The sequence below is a fragment of the Sciurus carolinensis genome, chromosome 4, assembly GCF_902686445.1.
Source record: "Sciurus carolinensis chromosome 4, mSciCar1.2, whole genome shotgun sequence".
NCBI lineage: Eukaryota > Metazoa > Chordata > Mammalia > Rodentia > Sciuridae > Sciurus > Sciurus carolinensis.
The window spans coordinates 65,206,852-65,227,001 of NC_062216.1; the positions used below are offsets into that span (position 1 = coordinate 65,206,852).

General features: G+C 38.5%; 1 protein-coding gene across 1 annotated transcript in view; it reads right to left on the reverse strand.

The window, feature by feature from the left end:
• Slc6a13 (solute carrier family 6 member 13) overlaps nucleotides 1-16,395 on the reverse strand; it is a 38,386-nt gene extending 21,991 nt beyond the window's left edge. Inside the window, 3 exon segments of the mRNA XM_047549447.1 lie at nucleotides 631-765; nucleotides 13,161-13,367; nucleotides 16,368-16,395. Coding sequence (XP_047405403.1) covers nucleotides 631-765; nucleotides 13,161-13,362 — 337 coding nt within the window. The 5' untranslated portion in view covers nucleotides 13,363-13,367; nucleotides 16,368-16,395.
• Nucleotides 16,396-20,150: the final 3,755 nt, after the last annotated feature.

Genomic DNA, 20,150 nt, shown 5'->3' on the forward strand with positions numbered 1-20,150 from the left:
GAAAAATAATAAAACACCCTTTTTTTTTTTTTTTTTTTTTTTTTTTGGTACCAAGGATTGAACCCAGGGACACTTAACCACTGAGTCACGTCCCCAGCCCTTTTTATTTTTTATTTTGAGGCAGGGTCTCACTAAGTTGCTAAGGCTGGCCTCGAAAACTTTTAATCCTCCTGCCTCAGCTTCTGAGCCACTGGAATTACATGTGTGCATCACCATACCCGGCACAAAACATCCTAAATTTTAAAGTTATTATGTCAAGATTATAGAACTATTACTTTAAGAATTTTCCTTATTTAAAATTCTTTTTAAATGTTTTTAATTAATTAAATGTCTTTAAAAGTACAAAATCATGGCTATATATTTAAAATATAATTATTGTTATATATTTAAAATACACATAGCTAAAATAACTGCACTCATTTAACCTAAAGCCTTTGCCGAATCTTATCCCAATTTTTTTTCCTCATCCTCTGATGGACCAGGTGACCAGTTCAGTGTTCAGTCCACAAAACAAAGGTCTAACATGTGCTTATCTTAATCCCAAAACTGTTGCTCTTTACTCAGTCTTCCCAAATAAGGTTTATAACCAACTAGAGAAGATACTTGGGAATCAGGCACAGAGTCACTCACCCTCGAAGATGGGACAGATCTTCCTCCAGGCTGTGATACCTCCCTGGCTAGTGTACTGACCCAGTGCTGTCTCCAAGAGGAAGACAGGAATGCCACAGGTAAAGAGGAAGATGAGGTAGGGGATGAAGAAGGCACCTGTGGGAAGAAAACAGGCTGTTCATTATCTGTCAATATCCTCTTCATGATCCACATTTATGTCCTCCTCCTACCACCCCACATTGCCAGTCATAATCCTGGGGGTTAGTAGAATACACACTGCAGGAGACATCTGTCTAGATGTCCACAACCACCACAGGAATCAAGAATCACCAAGTTACTTAGGACCTACCATGTCCAGGCCTTTTTCACTGTGTGCTTTCAATCTATATCTGTACTCTGCTGAACACCAATCACTCCCTAACGTAACTTGAGGCAATAATAAAGAGTTCACTGAATAACAAATAACCAGGAGTATTAGCACAGCCCACAGTCTATAATTCTTTTCAAAAAATATTGCTCTTAAGGTCAGGTAGGGACTTTAAGCAGGCTGAACTCAGATTTCCCTTTAGTAATCTTTCTGCTTCTGTTTTCATTACCACTGACTGAGACCAACTATGAATATCAGAAATGCTGGTTTTTTGTTTTTTGGTTTTTTTTCACTATGAACCTACATCTGCTGCCAAAATGAATAGGGAAGTTCACAGGAAAGAATACCAAAAAAGGGTGCACAGAGAAGGAAACCCAGATATCTTCACGGGGTCCTCTCAAGCCCTTAACTCAGTCCTGGTCAGAACATACGTGTGAAGACACTAACTGAGACAAGGGAAAGAACTATTCAAAAAGGTTAAAAGTGCTGGGCAAGGTGGTGCATGCCTGTAATCCCAGCAGTTCAGGAGGCTGAGGCAGGAGGATCTCGAATTAAAAAATAGCCTCAGCAATTTAGCAAGGCCCTAAGAAACTCAGTGATACTCCGTCTCTAAATAAAGTACAAAAAGGGCTGGGGTTGTACCTCAGTGTTTAAGTGCCCTGGGTTCAATTTTCAGTACCAAAAAAAAAAAAAAAAAAAAAAAAAAAAAGTTAAAAGTAATGGTGCTGATGTGGGTACCTATTCTCCCCAGCCATGCTGAATAATCTCAAGAATCACCTGGTATTAATGGAGTATGCAGAAGACCATTTCCTCAGTCATGGGGAATAATTGGCCCTGGACTGAACAAAACTCTCAGACCTACCTAACGATCTTAAAAGCAAGATGCAAAAGGATCAAGAGGTTTCTCTGGTCTCAAAAGAATTCAGGAATATCTGTAGAATAGTTTTATGTTTAGCAACCAATAAAGCAAAAATTTCACCAGGCCTGGAATCCAGTTTCTTTGCTGGAGAGCAAAGAAGTAAGAAAACATTACTCATAACAAGTAGATAAATCAATTGATTATCTATAGTAGATAAATTGATCAATTTAACCTGATCCATAATTTAAGCAGGTGTTAGAATTAGCAGATGATGGCATTTTAAAATTTATCATGCCAGATGTAGTAATGCACACCTGTAATCCCAGGAACTTGGAAGGCTGGGGCAGCAATTTAGTGAAACTGAGTAACTTAGCAAGACCCTATCTTAAAACAAATATATAAAGGGCTAGGGATATAGCTTAAAGGCTAAGCATCCCTGGTTCAATCCACAGTACCAAATAAATAAATACATACATACGTAAAACTTATAACTACTGCATATGTTTTTTAAAAGTTAAAGAAATGAAAGATATTTTAAAAGACCCAAGTAAAACTTCTAGAGATTAAAAACTACAACATATGAAATAAAAAGTATACTGGGTAGGTATAGTAAAAGAAAAGATTAGTGGAGGAGCTGCAGTCTGGGGATGTGGCTCAGTGTTTATCATGGGTAAAGTCCTTGGTTTGATCCCCAGCAGAAAATAATAATAATAATAAATTGGAGAAAAGGTTAGTTTATTTTCCAGATGCAAAAGCATGCACCTGTAATCCTAGCTACTTAGGAGGCTGAGGCAAGAGGGTTGCTTAAACTCAGGCATTCAAAGTCAGCTTGGTCAATACAGCAAGACTCCATCTCAAAAAAAAGAATGAATGAAAAGAAAATTAATGGTTTGAAGCATAGCAGAAACTATCCAAAATAAAACTCAGAGAAAAATGAGAGGTTTTTTTTTTGTTTGTTTGTTTGTTTAAAGATCAGGTGTCAGTGAGCTGTGGGACAACTTTAAAAAGCCTAATATACTTGTAGTTAGAGTCTGTAATGGAAGCAAAGGGGAAGAAGTGTCAGAAAAGGTTTGAAGAAATAAAGACAGAATTTTTCAAATTTGGTGAAAAAGTATATAGATGCAAGAAGCTCAACAAACACCAAGAGAAGAAACATGAAGCAACATAAACCAAGGCACATCATAATCACATTATTTAAGCAGTGATAAGAGATTTTAAGGGAAAAATCTTTAAAGTAACTAGAAGAAAAAGATACATATGTTCAGACAAATAAAGGCAAGGATAGCAACAAATTGATCATTGAAAACAATGCAAACAAGTAATAGAGGAGCACATTTGTTAAAGTAACGACTGGTGGGGGGTGCGGGGGTCGACCTGGAATTCTATACCAACAAAAACACTGTTCAAAAAGGAAAGTGAAATAAAAGCTGTTTAAGACTTGCAAAACCTGAAAGAATCCATCACCAGCAGGCCCATACTTCAAGAAATGTTAAAGAATTTCCTTCAGGCAGAGGGAAATGATAATGCCAGAAAGAAATACACACCCACAAAGGAATGAAGAATTTTAGAAACAGTAACTTTGTGAGTAAACATATAAGACTTGTTTTCTTATTATTCAAATCTCTTAAAAAGATAGTTGACTAGTTAAACCAAAAATAACAACAATGGAATGAGTTTATAACAAGTGGAAAAATAAAATGTGTAACAAGAGCACAAAGGTCAAGAGGATAGAAATTTAGTTGTAGTACAAAGTTCTTATACACAAATTGGTACGATATCACTTGAAGATAAACTGTGATGTTAAAGATGTATATACTACAAACTCTAAAGTAACCACTAAAGTAATACAACAAAGAATTCTGACTAATAAGCCAGCAAAGGAAAAAGCTAATAATGGAGTAATTTAAAAATTCAATTAATCCAAAAGAAGACAGGAGAACAAAGGAGAAGAACAAAGAAGAATGAATAGGACAAATACAAAACATGTACAAGATGATGGATTTAAACCTAATCATGTAGATAACTATTAAATATAATGGTCTAAATATCACAGTTAAAAGAGATGGTTGGATTGATTTACAAAAAAAAAAAAAAAAAAAAAAAAAAAAACTACCAAGACTCAACTATTTGCTCCCTAAAAAAATAAATGTACTTCAAATAAAAAAGACATTTAAAGGTTAAAAATAAAAGAATATAAAAAGATTTATCATGCTAGCCAGGTGTATTGGTTCAAGCCTGTAATCCGAGCAACTCAGGAGGACTGCAAATTCAAGACCAGTCTCAACAACTTATTAAGACCCTGCCTCAAAGTAAAAAAGGGTGGGGAGGTGGCTCAGTATTGTAAAAAACCCTGGGTTAAATTCCCAGTACCCACCCTAAAAAAAGAAGATATTCATGCTAATAATAATCTAAAGGAAGATGGAATGTTTACCTTAATTATCACATGAAGTAAATTCAGAACAAAGAATATTGTCAATTATAAAGAAGGCATTTCAGTAATGACAAAGGAGTCAATTCATCAAGAAGACATCATATCTTAAACTCATATTCTCCTAAAAACAGAACTTTAAAATACATGAAGCAACTACTAATAGAACTGCAAGGATAAATAAATTACTCATCAAGGACTGCAGAGGTAGCTCAGTTGGTAGAGTGCTTGCCTTGTAAGCAAAAGGCCCTGGGTTCAATCCCCAGCACCAAAAAAAAAAAAAAAAAAATTACTCATCAAAGTCAAAGATTTTTAATATCTGCCTATCAATAGTTTATAGGACAAGTAGACAGAAAATCAATATGAATAAAAATGAATTGAAAACTGTATCAACCAACTTGACTTACATAACATTTACAGAACATTCTAACCAACAACAGTAGAATATAAATTATTTTCAAGTGTACATGAAATATTTACTGAAATAAACTATATCCTGGTCCACAAAACAAATTTCAACAAGGTAAAAAGGATTCAAATCATACAAAATATGTTCTCTGACAAAATTAGAAATCAATGAGATAAAGACCTTGGAAACTTCCCAAATATTTAGAAATTGGGTAACACCCTTCTAAATAACACAAGGATCAAATAAAAAAAGAAAAGAGAAATCAGAAAGTATCTTGAGTGAAATGAAATAAAATACAACATATCCAAATTTGTGGATGCTGCTAAAGTAGTATTTACAGAGAAATGTGTAGTATTAGATGACTATTACTATAAAAGAAGACAAAGTTCAAATCAATTACCTCAGCTTCCACCTTAAGAAGTGAGAAAATGAGGACAAATGAAACCCAATGTAAGTCAAAGGAAATAGTGAAAATCAATGAAATAGAAAACAATACAGAAAATCAATGAAACCAAAAGCTGGTTCCTTGAGAAAATATAATTTATATACTCTTAGATGATATAAATTATCAGTCTGATGAATGAGAGACATGTCATTAATACACATTCCATAGTTATTAAAAGAATAATATGAACAACATATATGAACAACTTTATGCCAATAACTGCAACAATTTAGGTGAGGTAGACAAATTCCTTGAAAAATGCAAACTACCAAAACTTACTCAAGAAGAAACAGACCATCTGAATTGCTCTATAACTATTTTAAAAATTGATTTTTTTGTTGGGGGGGGTAAAAACATGAAGAAAACTGCAGTCCCAAATGACTTCACTGTTGAATTTTCTAAACAAAGAAATAATGCTAATTCTACAAAAATTGATAAAACTGTTTTAGAACATTGTGGGGCAGGTGGGGGAGGCTTTCCAACTCATTCTATGAAACCAGCATTATTTTGATAACAAAAGCAGACTAAAAACACTAAAAGAAAAGAAAATAAAGACCAACATCATTCATGAACATAGAACCGAAAATTTTGCATGGTATATTAGCAAATCAATCCACAAAAATTATGTAAAAAGGATAATACATTACATAGTAGAGTTTATCAGAGATATATAAGATGGGTTTAAATTTTTAAAAAAAAATCTATGTAGGACTGGGGTGTAGCTCAGTAGTAGTGTGTTTACCTAGTATGGGTAAGACCCTGGGTCCAATCCCCAAGTACCACAAAATACAAACAAACAAATCAACGTAATTTTTAATATTAACAAATTAAAAAGGAAGAATCATATGAGCATTATATAGATGAAGAAAAAGTATTTGACTGAATACAACAGTCATTCCTGATAAAACTCTGAGAAAATGAATAGAAGAGAATTCTCTCAACCTGGTAAAGGGTATCTACAAACACCATACAATAGCAAACAATAGTGAAAGACTGCTAAGACTGAGAATAAGACAAGGGTGTCTTTCTCTTTTGTACCAGGGATTGAACACAAAAGTGCTTCACATCTGAGACACATCCCCAGTCCTTTTTATTTTTTATTTTGAGACAGGGTCTCACTAAGATGTTGAGGCTGTTCTTGAATTTGTGATTCGCCTGCAACTGCCTCTGTAATCACTGGGATTGCAGGTATGTACCACCACACCTGGCAAGGGTGTCTATTTTTACCACTTGTATTCAACACTGTGCTTAAGACTTTAGCCAGGGAAATAAGATAAGTCTGGGAATTAAAGACTATTTAGATTGAAAAATAAAAAATAAAACTGCTTTATTTGTAGATGACAGGATGATATTCTATGCTAAAAATCCTCTGGAATGTACACAAATAAACCTATTAGAACCAATAAGTGAATTCAGCAAGGTTGCAGGATACAAGATCAGAATACAAAAATCAATTGTACTTCTACATATTAGGAACAAATAATCACAAGAAATGACACAATCACAATAGCATCAAAAATATGAAAAACAATAAATCTGACCAAAGTCATAAAAGGTGTGTGCAGTCACAACTATGAAACATTGCTGAAAAAAATTAAAGACCTAAATAAATGGAGAGACATACCATGTTCATGGGTCAGAAGAGTCAATATTCTTTTTCCCCCCAGCAGTATTCAGCTTAATCACATTGTAGTGTATCCAATCTCCAGAACTTTTTTAGCTTGCAAGACTGAACCTCTACATCCATTAAACCACTTCACATTCCACACCCAATCTTCAATCCCCTGCAACCCTCTGGCAATCACAATGTACTTTCCACTTCTATCAATTTGACTACTTTAGATACCTTGTACAAATGGAATTATGCAATATTTGTCTTTTGGTGACTGGCTTCTTTTACTTACCATAATGTCTTGGAGGTCCATTCATGTTGCAGCATGTGATAGGATGTCTCTCCTTTTTAAGGCTAACTAATATTCCATTGTATGCATATAACATATGTCTATGTCTATCCAATCATACATCCATGGTCATTTGGGTTGCTTCCACCTCTTGGCTATTTTGAACAATGCTATTACAGATGGAATGTGCAAATATCTCTTTGAGACCTGTTTCAATATTCTTAAGATGTCATTTCTTCCTAAATTGATTGATAGACTATAATCCCAATCATAATCTGAGTGGAATTTTTGATAGAAATTGACAAAACGATTCTAAAATTCTAGCCAAACAACTTCGAAAAAGAAGAAATTTTAGTCTCCATTCAACTTTAGTACTTACATTATTATAAAGCTCCAGAAATTAAGATGGTATGTTATTGGTGTTAAACAAATAGATAAATGGCACAAAAGAGAGTTCAACCTCAGGCTCACACATATAGGGACAATTTTTTTTTTTTTTTTTTTTTTTTTTTTTTTGTGGTGCTGGGGATTGAACCCAGGGCCTTGTGCTTGCAAGGCAAGCACTCTACCAACTGAGCTATCTCCCCAGCCCAGGGACAATTTATTTTTTACAAAGACATTAAGGGAATTCATTGGAAAAAGGATAGCTTTTTCAACAAATGATGCAGGAACAAGTGAACATCCATACACTGAAACAAAACTTCAATTCAAAACTTCACTGTATTAAAGAAATCAACTCAAAATAAATCATAGACCAAAATGTAAAACCTTAAATTGTAAAATTTCTGGAAGAAAATATAAGGCTATATGTTGGACAAGATTTTTTTATGTGATACCAAAAGTAGTTCATAAAGAACAGTGATAAACTGGACCTCATGAAAACTTAGAATGCCTGCTCTTCAAAAGACTGCCAAGAAAAGGAAAAAGACAAGACTCAGAATGAGAAAAAATATTTGCAAAAGGTATATTTGATAAAAGACTGTGCCTTGAATATATAAAGAAGTCTCAATGGCAAGGTATGAACTACTGACACAAGAAAACTATGGATGAATCTCAAAATGATTATGCTGAGTGAAAGAAACTAAATAAAGACAAGTACACAGTTAACGCTTACATTTATATAAAATTCCAAGCAAAACAACTAATGTGTGATGACAGAAAACAGATCAGTGGTTGCATTGGGATGCCATAGCAGCGGGTGGAAGGGTGTTAGGAGGGGATAGGAGAAAACTTGGGGGCGTAATGGATACGTTCATTATCTTGATTGTGGCAGTGGTTTTGTGAGTGTATATGTAAGTCACTTTAACAAATTGTACACTTTAAATACGTGTAGTTTATATTAAAGGGGAACAGACTTCTCATATTCTTCACCTTCTAAATCTTCTTCCAAATCTCTACTTTGGAAGTAGTCTACACATCCATAATTCAGGTACCAAGGGGGCACTTGATTACTGTGAGGGTGAAGAAATGAAGGTTGTAAACAATTCATCCTAATAAGTCCATAAATTGATCTGATGTGTTGGATAAGCAGGAAACATTAGGGAAGACAGAACCTGTCAGTAGCTGATATGAACATATTGGCTGAGAGACCCAATCACGCCAGAAAGGCTTATCAACTCATCTCAAGCCCTTCCCCTTGTCTCTGCTGCCTGCTGTTTCCCAACAAACCAAGACAATGTTTAACTGCATGGGTCCCATGGTCAGCTCTGCTCCCCTCCTCCTCTGCCTCATCAGCATCAGGCAACCTGCCTCCAGGGACAGAGTCCACACCTGCCAGGAGGAACTATTGGCTCTAGAAGCATAGAAGGGACCAGGGGTGAGATGGAACCCAAGAGGGACCCAGGCGCAGTTCAGAGAGTCCTGAAGGGCACTCCTCCTCTTCCGCTCCCTCAGGCTTCACTATCAAAAGATGGAGTTAGTCCTGGAGATGAAGAATGGAGTTCACATTACCCATACTCCCATATCATCCAAGCTAATCTCCTCAAAATTCTAAAATCTGCTGACTTTTCCCCCCATGAGATAGGACAGACCACACTCCCATCCTAGAAAGGAATTGTTCAGTTGGTTACTCCTCTCAAAAGGAGTGTCACTGTAATGTCCCAGCTGCTTTTTAAAGATAGAAACTAATATTCTACATGAGCAACAAGAGAGAGCCTACATGAACATTTATGTGTTCTAATCGACAATAGCTTGACCAATAGTGGTCACTGAATAATTCACTAAAAATTGTAACAATTGTCAAGTACTACTAAAATATCGCCTATTGCTTTTCTAAGAAGAAAAGTCTCATTTCTCTTTATTCTTTGGTACCTACAAACAGCATCAAGGCTATGGTTTTCACTTAGTCCTCTTTACATTGCTGCCCCTATTCATCTTCTCCTCTCTCTCCTTATAGTCTAAAACTAAGATTCATTTTATTACTGCCCTTCCCCTCCAAGATGCCTCTTTCTGAGAAGTTCAGCTGTCATACATTCTGCAGTGACTTCACCTGGCCAGGTCATGGTCCCAGGTGTTCTGCTGGAGAGGTCCCAGCTAAGGGCTGTAGTCTCACAATGGCCAGCAAGGCCCCACCTGGTCTGTACCCCCATGCTGCATTTACTTTTTTTTTTTTTAAGTTGTTGATGGACCTTTATTTTATTCATTTATTTAAATGTGGTGCTGACAATCGAACCCAGTGCCTCATACATGCTAGGCAAGCGCTCTGCCACTGAGCCACAACCCCGACCCCATTACTTCTTAACCACATCTTCTATTCACTTCTCCTGCTCCAGGCTCACTGGCCCCTTTGGGGCTTCTCAAACAAGACCTTCAACCTCTTGTTTAGGACCATTAAACCTTTGTTTTCCTTTGTCTGGAAACTTTCACCCCCTATATCCTAAGGCTAACTCTCTCACTCCTGGAAAGACTGCTCAGACATTCTCAATGAAGCCCCCTCTGACCAAGCTTTTTACAATTGCCACTACCCACACCCCAACTCCTGATCCCTCTTACCTAACTCTATTTGGTCTTTCCCCACAGCACTCCTTGACTTCTGATATAAAGTCTATGATACTTGTTTACTATGCTAATTGTTTATTTCCTGTCTCCCTCCTCTATAATGTAAGCCCCACAATGACTAGGCCTTGGTCTATTGTTTATAGATATATTCCCTAGAATTCATACCTCAATGGATATTTGTTGTTTAATGACTGTGAAAGTCAGGGCTTGGTTGGCTGTGTGCTTCTTCAAGTGACAGACTGAAGACTTCAGAAAGCCTTTAGGGTGAGGCAGGTACGTGGAGGTAGATGGGGGTCCTGGACACTGGGAGAGTATTTACCTAGGAGATGACTGAGGTGGGCATCTCTCCACCAATGTCCCTGAAAATCCTACTGGTTGCTTTTTATCTGAGATGGGCTTCTTATAATACTCTCTCAACTTCCCCATTTTGCAACAGCCCCTTCCCTGCTCTGGAACTCATATCAAATTAGATCTACCAAATGTTAAAGCTGAAAAAAAACAAAAAGACATCACCTATATTTTTAGTATAGAACTAAAACTTGCTTTAGGGACTTTTTTTTTTATCCCTGACATTCTCACTGAACAAATACTAATAAAATACTATTACTAATAAAGTTCCCCCAAGTACAAAAGTGACTGTGTGAATCTGTTACTTCAAGATCCCAGAAGGAGGTTGGTAGAATACATTTTCTGGGCTTGGTACATCCCTGGAGTATCCCAGCATCCTTCCCCAGAACTTGTTCAGAACATCCCTGTCATCCCCATGAACCCAAGCCACAGTCTTGGAACTATGAGCTTAAATAAAATCACTAAACCAGGAGCAAAGGGGTCAAACCAATCTAATGCTGTCCATTGTCTTAACGTTCCTACCCCAAATCAGCCGCAAAAGATTCTCTCAGAAAGAGACCTCAATCTCTTTTTGGCAAAAAGATGACAAATCGAATTGCTCAGGTCCATTCTCTGTAGGAGCTTGTTTTCCTTGGGAGATGAGGGGAGTTAATTGGTAACTAAAAGGAACATCAAAAATCAGAAAATAGGCAGGTCTACTTTCCCCTAAAGACCATACATATTCTTGATCAATCCTTGGCAAAGGAGCCTTTTCATTAATTCACCCAGTAGCCCTGGATGACTCATGCCCTTCAGAACAAACTTGGGCACTAACCTGTAGCTCCAAAGTCCTTCACAATACTTCTCTCCAGCTGCTGTCATCCATCAGCAAATAGAGAGGAGGCATGCTAAGGCCTCATGCTGGATCAGGGGATGAAATTTTGTGAGTGGTGGCCTAAGGGTTAAATAAAGAACCTGACTAAATCTGAGGAACCCTAACAATGATTCAATTATCTGTTGGGATCAGTGTATAAAAGGCAGGCTCTATTCAGGGGAGGAAGAAACCTCAGCAGCCACCCTACTAACTGCCTCCACCTTCCCACACAAGCACCCATGGGAGAAACCAAAGGCCACAGGTAATCTTTTCTTCCTGTCCCTGAATTTTGATGCAAGACAGAGCCAGCATATTCTCAGGTCTGCACAAACTTACCATAAAACGCTGTTGCAGAACTTGGACCCCAAAGTTTCCAGACAAATGAAGCTGCTCCTGTCACTGCTCCAGTTTACTGCCCCTTCTTCAGCCTAGAGGTTTTGCTTTAAACCTGTACATCACTATTTCCCATCTCTTCATGCCATTCCTACTAATTCCCAGGCCAATCCTTACCCAATTCCAGAGAGGCTTTGGGGAAAGCTGCTCACCTCCTAATCTTTCTGCCACATGAGGAGCTAAGCTGGTTACTAAGTTCCAGATACAGAGTCCCATTGCCCAGCTTAGTCACCAACTCCTGCATGTGCCCTGGGCCAACCTCATCCCTCCACTGAATTCTCTAAAGGGAAGGTGCTCTGGCCCAAATTCCTCAACAAACATCTGTCCAGGGCTACAGAAGAAGTTTGAAGACTCCCTCCTTCCCTCACAGTGCAGACTGAACAAAGTCCTGTGATTTCAGGCCACTAGCCAGAAATTCCTAGGGAGAAAGGACATCTTAGCTCATTCCCACACTCTGAAAAAATACAAGTTAAATTTCAACCCCAGGTTCAACCCACAAACCTGGGAATAAGACTCTATGGTCTCAGAACATATCTCTTGTGTTCTCCCTCAGAACTTCCACCTCCACACTAGCATGGTGCTTTCTTTCTCTAAAATCTCTGGGAGAATCAATCTTGATGGGTTTGGAGGCACCTACTCCCTGAAAAAAGGGTGGGTGTTGCATTAGAGTACCCTCTAATCCTCGTGGCCTATGAAATGCCCACTCCTATAGGCTGCAGCCTCGCTACAAAACCAGTACCAGAATTCCCAACCCCTTCCTTGTAAGCTTTACCCATCAACAGGAGATCTTCCTAACCATGCTGATTATCCAAAACTCTTAAGTATCTGGGAAATACCTCTGGGTCTTCCCACAGGAATGTGGAATTCCCTGAAAGTGGGTTGGCTATAGCAGAATGACATCCACTGCTCTGGGGATGACAGAGTTAGTCCAAGAGGCTGCACTAGAAGTCAGTGAGAAGCCAATATGCATACATGCATGTACACACACGTTTACAGTGAGAAAATTTTTAAAGAGCCACTGAGGTCAAAAGTTATATATTGGTGGCTGTTGAACAATGGATAGCTTCAGGAATATCACGATGCCTGATGAGTAGGGAGAAGCCACAAGACCAAGACTGAGGAATCTCAAGACTACAGGTCAGTTTGGTATCAACATCATCATCAATGTAGCTACTATTTACATACATTAACTCTAATCCTTACAACAACCTTGAAAAGCAGGTATTTATAGTAGCATCCACTGAGGTTCTGAGAGCTTAAGCAACTTTCTCAAGATCACACAGAAAGTAGCAGAGCCAGAATCCAAATCTTGATCCATCTTGTTCCAAGCCTGTCTTCATACTTCTATGAGGCCCTGCTATAAAAAAGAGCCCTAGAACACTCACATAATTGTTTTAGGTCTGTTTCCTGCAGAATGTCCTCAATGACCTCTCAGGGTCCTTCCAGTTTCAGCATTCTATGCACCTATGGGACTCCCCAAAGGGGCAGTGAGTGCAGGAGATGGAATCATCCTCCTTCTGGGAGTGGGTGGGGTGGTGCAGTGGCTCTCACCTCCCCCATTTTTGTAGCAGAGATAGGGAAACCTCCAGACGTTGCCTAAGCCAATGATCTCCCCAGCCACTGACAGCACAAACTCCATCTTGTTGTTCCAGTGCCCCCGCTCCAGGGTGCCATCTTCCTCCGCCTTTTCCATGACTGGATACACTGGTTTTGTCTCTCCATTACTGGTTGTGCCTGAGACCCTGCTATCCATCCCACCTAGAAAACAAGTGGGAGGTTCTGTTACTGTTGGAAACCCCAAAAGGAAAGCCTCCTCCCTGCACCAGAAAATGTCCAAAAGAATAAATGCACTGGAAGAGGGTAAATTCCTTCTCTTTGTATGTAGACCCATGTTCTCTCATTGATAGAATTGGGTAACAACTACTGAGATATTATATTCCTTTCTCATTTTAGCAAGAAAGCATTGATACTGAAGGACAGTTTTTTCTTCCACGACACAGGCTCTCTTGGGTTTGGGCTTTGGAGCACAGAAGGAATCACAGCCTCTGGCTATCTTAGTTCTCACTATCACCCTACCCCTGCCACAGCTGGATTAGCTTGTGCTTTAGTTTCTTTATTCTGTATTCTGGAGACCATTGAAAGGGTGAGATTTTACATATCCTCAAAGTCATTAATTTTCCTTGCAATTACCCTAAGGAAGTAATAGTGACTGTGGGTAAAAGATTTGGTATCTAGCCTGTTCATTTTTTATAACAGCAAAAAAATTAGAAAATATATAAATGTTCAAAAACAGCAGATGGGTTAATAAATTGACAGATATATACAATGAACTACTTTATAATTATTAAAAACTTTGTTGCAAAAAGTATATTGAAACAAAAAGGTACCAGCAGCCCAGGAGGTTGAGGCAGGAGGATTGAAATTTCAAAGCCAGCCTCAGCAAAAGCGAGGAACTAAGCAACCCAGTGAGACCCTGTATCTAAATAAAATACAGAAAAATAGGGCTGAGGATGTGGCTCAGTAGTTGAGTGCCCCTGGTTCAATCCCTATACCCCAAAAAACAAAAAAATAAAAATAAAAAAATTAAAATAATAAAAGGGTATTTACACTATATGAAGTAAAACAGTATTTATGACATAATTATTTTTGACAAATATTTTATAAAGTATTTACATGAATTGAACAATTAGGATATACACCAAAATGTTTCTCTCTTAGGGGATGGATTATAATAATATTTTGCTTATCTACATTTTTTAGTTTCATCAAAGAACATGTTTTATTGAGTTACACCAGTGACTTTGAACAAGATAAGCTGAGCTATCCAGGTTCTTATTCCTCCATTTCTTTCTGAAAAATAAACTAAGGATTTATTTTTGTTTTGTTTTGGTGATGACAAATGTAGGAATCTGTTATAGAAGAATAAAGAGTCATAGTTCTAAGTTTTCACAGTCAGAAATGTCCTAGATTGCTATTGGGATCAAGGTTAAGATTGGATCTTGCTCACTTTAGTGAGCAACTACTATAAAAATAGGCACTTTATATACTTCTCACAGGTAGCATGCTACAGTTGAAAGGACAGGAGCCATAGAGCCAGGGGAGCCTAGTTTCAACCCTTAGCTTTTAGTCTCATACCACTGCCTGGCTTCAGAAAAGTTAATGAATATAGCTCAACCTTGGTTTGCTCATTTGTGAAAGTGGGAATGATGTGACATACATAGCTGCAAGGATTAAATAAGGATGGATTTCACCAAATAATAATTTCATTCTCACAACAACCCTGAGATGTAAGTATTAATACTGCCACTTTATAAATAAGGAAGCTGCTGCTCAGAGAAGTTAAATAATGTGCAGAGCATGGTGGCACACAACTGTAATCCCAACAACTCAGGAAGCTGAGGAACAAGGATCACAAGTTCAAAGCCAGTCTCAGGAACTTAGCAAGGCCATTAGCAAATAGCAAGACCCTGTCTCAAAATAAAAAAATTAAAAAGGGATGGGGATGTGTCTCAGTGGCTAAGCATCCCTAGGTTCAACCTAGGTTCAATCCCTAGGAGAGAGAGAGAGAGAGAGAGAGAGAGAGAGAGAGAGAGAGAGAGAAATAATGTGACTGTCGCCAAATAGCCAGCAAATTGCACTGCTATGACTTGAACCCACTCTGTCCCTCCTGCTCTTCCAATTACACTCTTGAATTACACTGGCTGCCTAAGTTTATCAGCATGTCTGATGTGTCTTCTAATGACTTCCCCACACTGATTTGATGTAGTGGCCCCTCTTGTAGAGAAGTGGGCAGGTGGACTTTTTCATAAGCCTCAGAAAGAGTTCATGTTAACAACTTTCCCAGCAGGAGCTCCTTCAGGCCATAGCTCTGCTCTGGCTTTTCCTCCTCAGTGGAGCTACCAAGGGATCCAGAGAGAAGGTCAGGAAACAGAAGTAACTTTGCTCATTTGATAAATTAGGAATGGGCTCCAAAGATTGTTTGTGGTTTAAGAAGACTCTAGCAACTGTCCCTAAGAGAGTTCCTCAGTCCTTTTGAGACAGTTCACAAAAGCCTAGTGCTGATGCTGGGCCTCCCTTACCAGCTATCTGGTGAATGTCTTCCAGTGATGGAAAGCCATCTCCCTTTACTTCTTCACCCTCCCAGGCCCTAGGAGAAACAGTAGTCCTTTCCCTTGTCCTCAGTGCAGTTCTTCCCAGGGGTAGCATGCTACAGTTGAAAGGACATGAGCGTAGAATCAGAGGAACCTGGTTTCAACTCTTAGTTTTTTCTCATACCACTGCATGACTTCAGAGAAGTTAATGAATAACTCAGCCTTAGTCTGCTCATCTGTAGAAGTGGGAATGATGTGACATACGTAGCTATAAGGATTAAATAAGGAGATATTTCTTCATGTAGTAAATATCAGGCACTCAATTTTATTTTATTTTTAAAATTTTCTCTCAATTCTGTTGAAGAGTTGACCATTATCTCATTTCGCAGAGAAGAAAACCTTCATTTTCTGGGAATTGAACCCAAATGTCTTTCCTCTCAATCTAGCATTCTCTTTTTCCAACTTACATTGTCCCTTTTAAGTTATCAACCACTCAAATTTCAGAAAGTCAAGAAAATAGCATACAGTCTGCATATGCCCACCTAAGTGTCAGAAACATTTTCTAGGAGAAAATCAAAAATCCTTTGGTCATAGGTCCTATGAATTCCACTAAACTGCTGTCTGAGACCAGAAACAGAAAAAAAGAAGAAAAGAAAACATTCCGAACCTTAGTGAAGTCGCTGCCAGAAGTCCAGTCAGGGGAGAAGAATTATCTAGGGGGAAGGGGAAGGTGCTGGCTATTTAAAGTGTGGCACTTGTAATCCTAAACTTGGCCCAGCCCACATTCCGCCCTGCTGCCTCCCGCCACCCATGTTCTTCCCTCCCCAGGCCACCAGACAATCCACACGAGTGATTCACAGCCTGGGGACTGTGTGCAATCCTGCAGGTCAAGCCAGTTGCTTGTGAGCTTATCATACACTGCGTCTCTTCCCCGTAGCTCACGTGCCTTCCCCCTTTTAGTGACTTTGGAATCTCTCTAGAGGGATCTGGCCTTCCAATTCCCCTCCCCAACACAGGTGCTCCTCTAAATTCATCAAGAATAAGTGCTTTTTGGGTCAAGTGCAGCACAGATTAATTTAAAAATACATTTATCTTATCCTTTTACGTCTAACAATCTGGAATGGACAATGATTTAGAAAAAGGAGACACCAACTGCAGAACTCTGATAAGTCAGAAGAACTTCCTAAACATAGACACACACACACACACACACACACACACACACATTTAAATACATATAGAAAAAGTCTGAAAAAAATTCACTCAATGGTTAATAGTAGTTTTATTCATAGTATTGGATCAGGAGAGTAAAGGAGACTTTTTTACTTCCAATTTTTAAAGTTTCAATATTGTGTGAATTTTGAAATTATAAACTAGAATTTTTTTGTTTGTTTCTTTTTTGTTTTTTGTACTGGGAATTGAACCCAGTGGTGCTCAACCACTGAGCCACATCCCCAGCCCTTCTTATTTTATTGTACTTAGAGACAGGGTCTTGCTAAGTTGTTGAGGCTGGCTTTGAACCCACAGTCCTCCTGCCTCAGCCTACAAAGCCCCTGGGATTACAGGTGTAAACCACCACCCAGCAATATATATATACTAGAATTATTAAAAAAATATTTAAAAAAAATAAACACAGAAAAGGAAGTGCCAAGGTTTAAAGCCAAAGCAAAGTCCTGTCCCAAAAGGAGTTGGTGGCAAGCCTGAGGTGAACAGAGCTAACTACAGGAACTTCAATTTTAGGCAGGAACAGCCCAAGGAGGCAATCATAGAGAGTAAGCATCATACTCTGGGCATGGTGCTGAGGAATCAGGGTAGATCCTTTGTTGGAAAACTGCTTAGGCTTCCACACCAGCCAAATACACGGCCGGAGAGCTGCTTCTATCTCTTTGTAGGTCAGGGTCTTAAGCAAGGTGTCCGACTTCTTTTGTGTTTTGTTTTGTTTCGTTTTGCTGTCATTATGAGGCATCCGACTTCTGAGTCTCCTTTTCTCATTTATAAAATGTGGAGAATTTTCCTTATCTTGAAAAATTGTGTGACATTCAGGAAACAATGAGCATTAGCAAGTCACTAAATAGTACCGATATTGATGCTTGAGGAATTATTCAAAGTGAGCAGGAACTTCACTTGAAGTTGATGGAATAGAGATCCCTGAGCAAAGCTGAGTTCTGGTCAGACTGCAAGTGTGAGTTAGGATGAGGGCTTGCAGTGGATGATGGCATGGGGTCATAGAAATATGACTGCCCTGACAGAGAGGAGTGTAAAGGAAGGAAAAATCAGATATCCTAAGGGTCTAGCTAAATTGCTGAGGCTGACTTTGAACTTGCAATCCTCCTGCCTCAGCCTCTCAAACCGCTGGGATTATAGGTATGCATCACCATGCCCAGCTGTTTCTTTGATTTTTTTTTTTTTTTTTTTTTTTTTTTGGCAGTGCTGGGGATTGAACCCAGGGCCTTGTGGCAAGGCAAGTACTCTACCAACTGAGCTATCTCCTCAGTCCCTGTTTCTTTGATTTCTGATCCACCTCTAGGATATGGGATGGGCAGGGAAGCATGTCATGATAATTCCTTCATGGAGCTTCATGGAGCTTCATATAGCTTATTATTCGTATGTTTTAGCTGCCCCATTTCCTCTTCCCTTCTCTTCCCATCCATCTCTCTGATTTAATTGTATAAAGTAAAAGACTAAAAGGGTTCTTTGAGAGGGACTGCAAACTCAACATGAAAATGCTTACCTTCAAAGCAATGCTGTTGACTTCAGTTTTTACTTATCATTATGTGGTAGTTACTAATGGTCTACTAATTGAACTATTAAGCATTATAAACGTGAGCATTTGCAATCTAAAATCACCAGATAACTGGAGTTTATTTAGGACTCAAATTCACTACTTTAAGAAACCAGGACATCTTATAGCCTTAGGCAATGTTACTCAGCCTCTCTGTGTTGGTAGGCATGCAAACAATTGGAGCTTTCAGGAAAGACTCCCGGTGATCAGGTCATCATCAAAGTTATCTAGAGTTGGTCTTGAGTTGCTGTCCTATCCTTTGGTGTGTAACTTCTGCCCTATTACCATTTTGATTATTATTTTGTTCCTTTCCAAATTTTGTTATCCACAATTTCTTTTTTTTCCTCTATGAATACGATAGATATTTTACCCTGCTTAGGTTGACCAAGGTGAAAGTGAAGGTGGAGAGGAAGAGGAAGAGAATGAAAGGAAAAATAAAGTAGAAGTTGTTTGAGAACCATTGGTAGATACGTGTTAGTGACAGTCCCTTACTACTGCCTGGTTGGGGTTCTGCACATACCAGGCAGGACAAGTCCTGCATCTATCTCATGTTTCTATCATCCTCTGGTCTTCTGGGTACAAGATCAAGAAACATGGAAACAGGCAATACCAGAATCAGTATTCAAGAGTTCTTACTCAAGAGGCTGCATCCCAGGGGCTGAGGAGGCTGAGGCAGGAGTATCCTAAGTTCAAACAGCCTCAGCAACTAGATGAGGGCCCAAGCAATTTAGCAAGACCCTGTCTCAAAATAAAAAATAGGGCTGGGGATGTAACTCCATTGTAGTGGTTAAGCACCCCTGGGTTCAATCCCTGGTACCAAAAAAAAAAAAAAAAGAGAGAGAGAGAGAGAGAGATTGCATAAATTTGAAGACTCAGTAGAGATTGATGTTGAGCATAACTAAAGACTCACTGAAATAGGATTACTTGAAACAAAGTGAGTCATGGAAAAAGCAGACCTGGGAGATCTTGGTTTGTATTAAAATTGATCCTGGGCATATTTAAATGCCAATATGCCCAGATACACTCTTAAAAATATTTTGTCTCCATTAGGAATTGAACAAGAACAAATACATTTTAAAAGAAGCACAATTTGTTTAAAAAATAACATTCTGAGCAGGATCAATTTCAACTCTAGAATGGAGGTAAAGGAAGTGGTGGTTATCTTCTTTGGAGACCTTTAAATTAAGAGATACAGTCCTTTTTTTTTTTGGATACCAGGGTTTGAACTCAGGGGCACTCAACCAGTGAGCCACATCCCCAGTTCTATTTGTATTTTATTTAGAGACAGGGTCTCACTGAGTTGCTTAGTGCCTTGCTTTTGCTGAGGCTGATTTTGAACTTGTGATCCTTCTGCCTCAGCCTCCCAAGCTGCTGGGATTACAGGACTATGCCAATGCACTTGGCAAGAGAGACAGTTCTTTTTAACCACAGAAGTGAGGAACCTATTGACTTTTTGGATCCCTTTTCAAATACTGCAATGAAAGAAAAGAAAGGAACAAGTGGAATAAACTAAACAACAAGTTATGACTTGCTAGAACTGAAACAATTTGAGCAACAAAATGAATAATTATAGTATTGGATTATGACTCAAAATTCATGCTAATAACAAATTAAATAAATAAATGATGGAAAAAAGAACAGCTCTTCCTTATAGAATTCTAATTCATA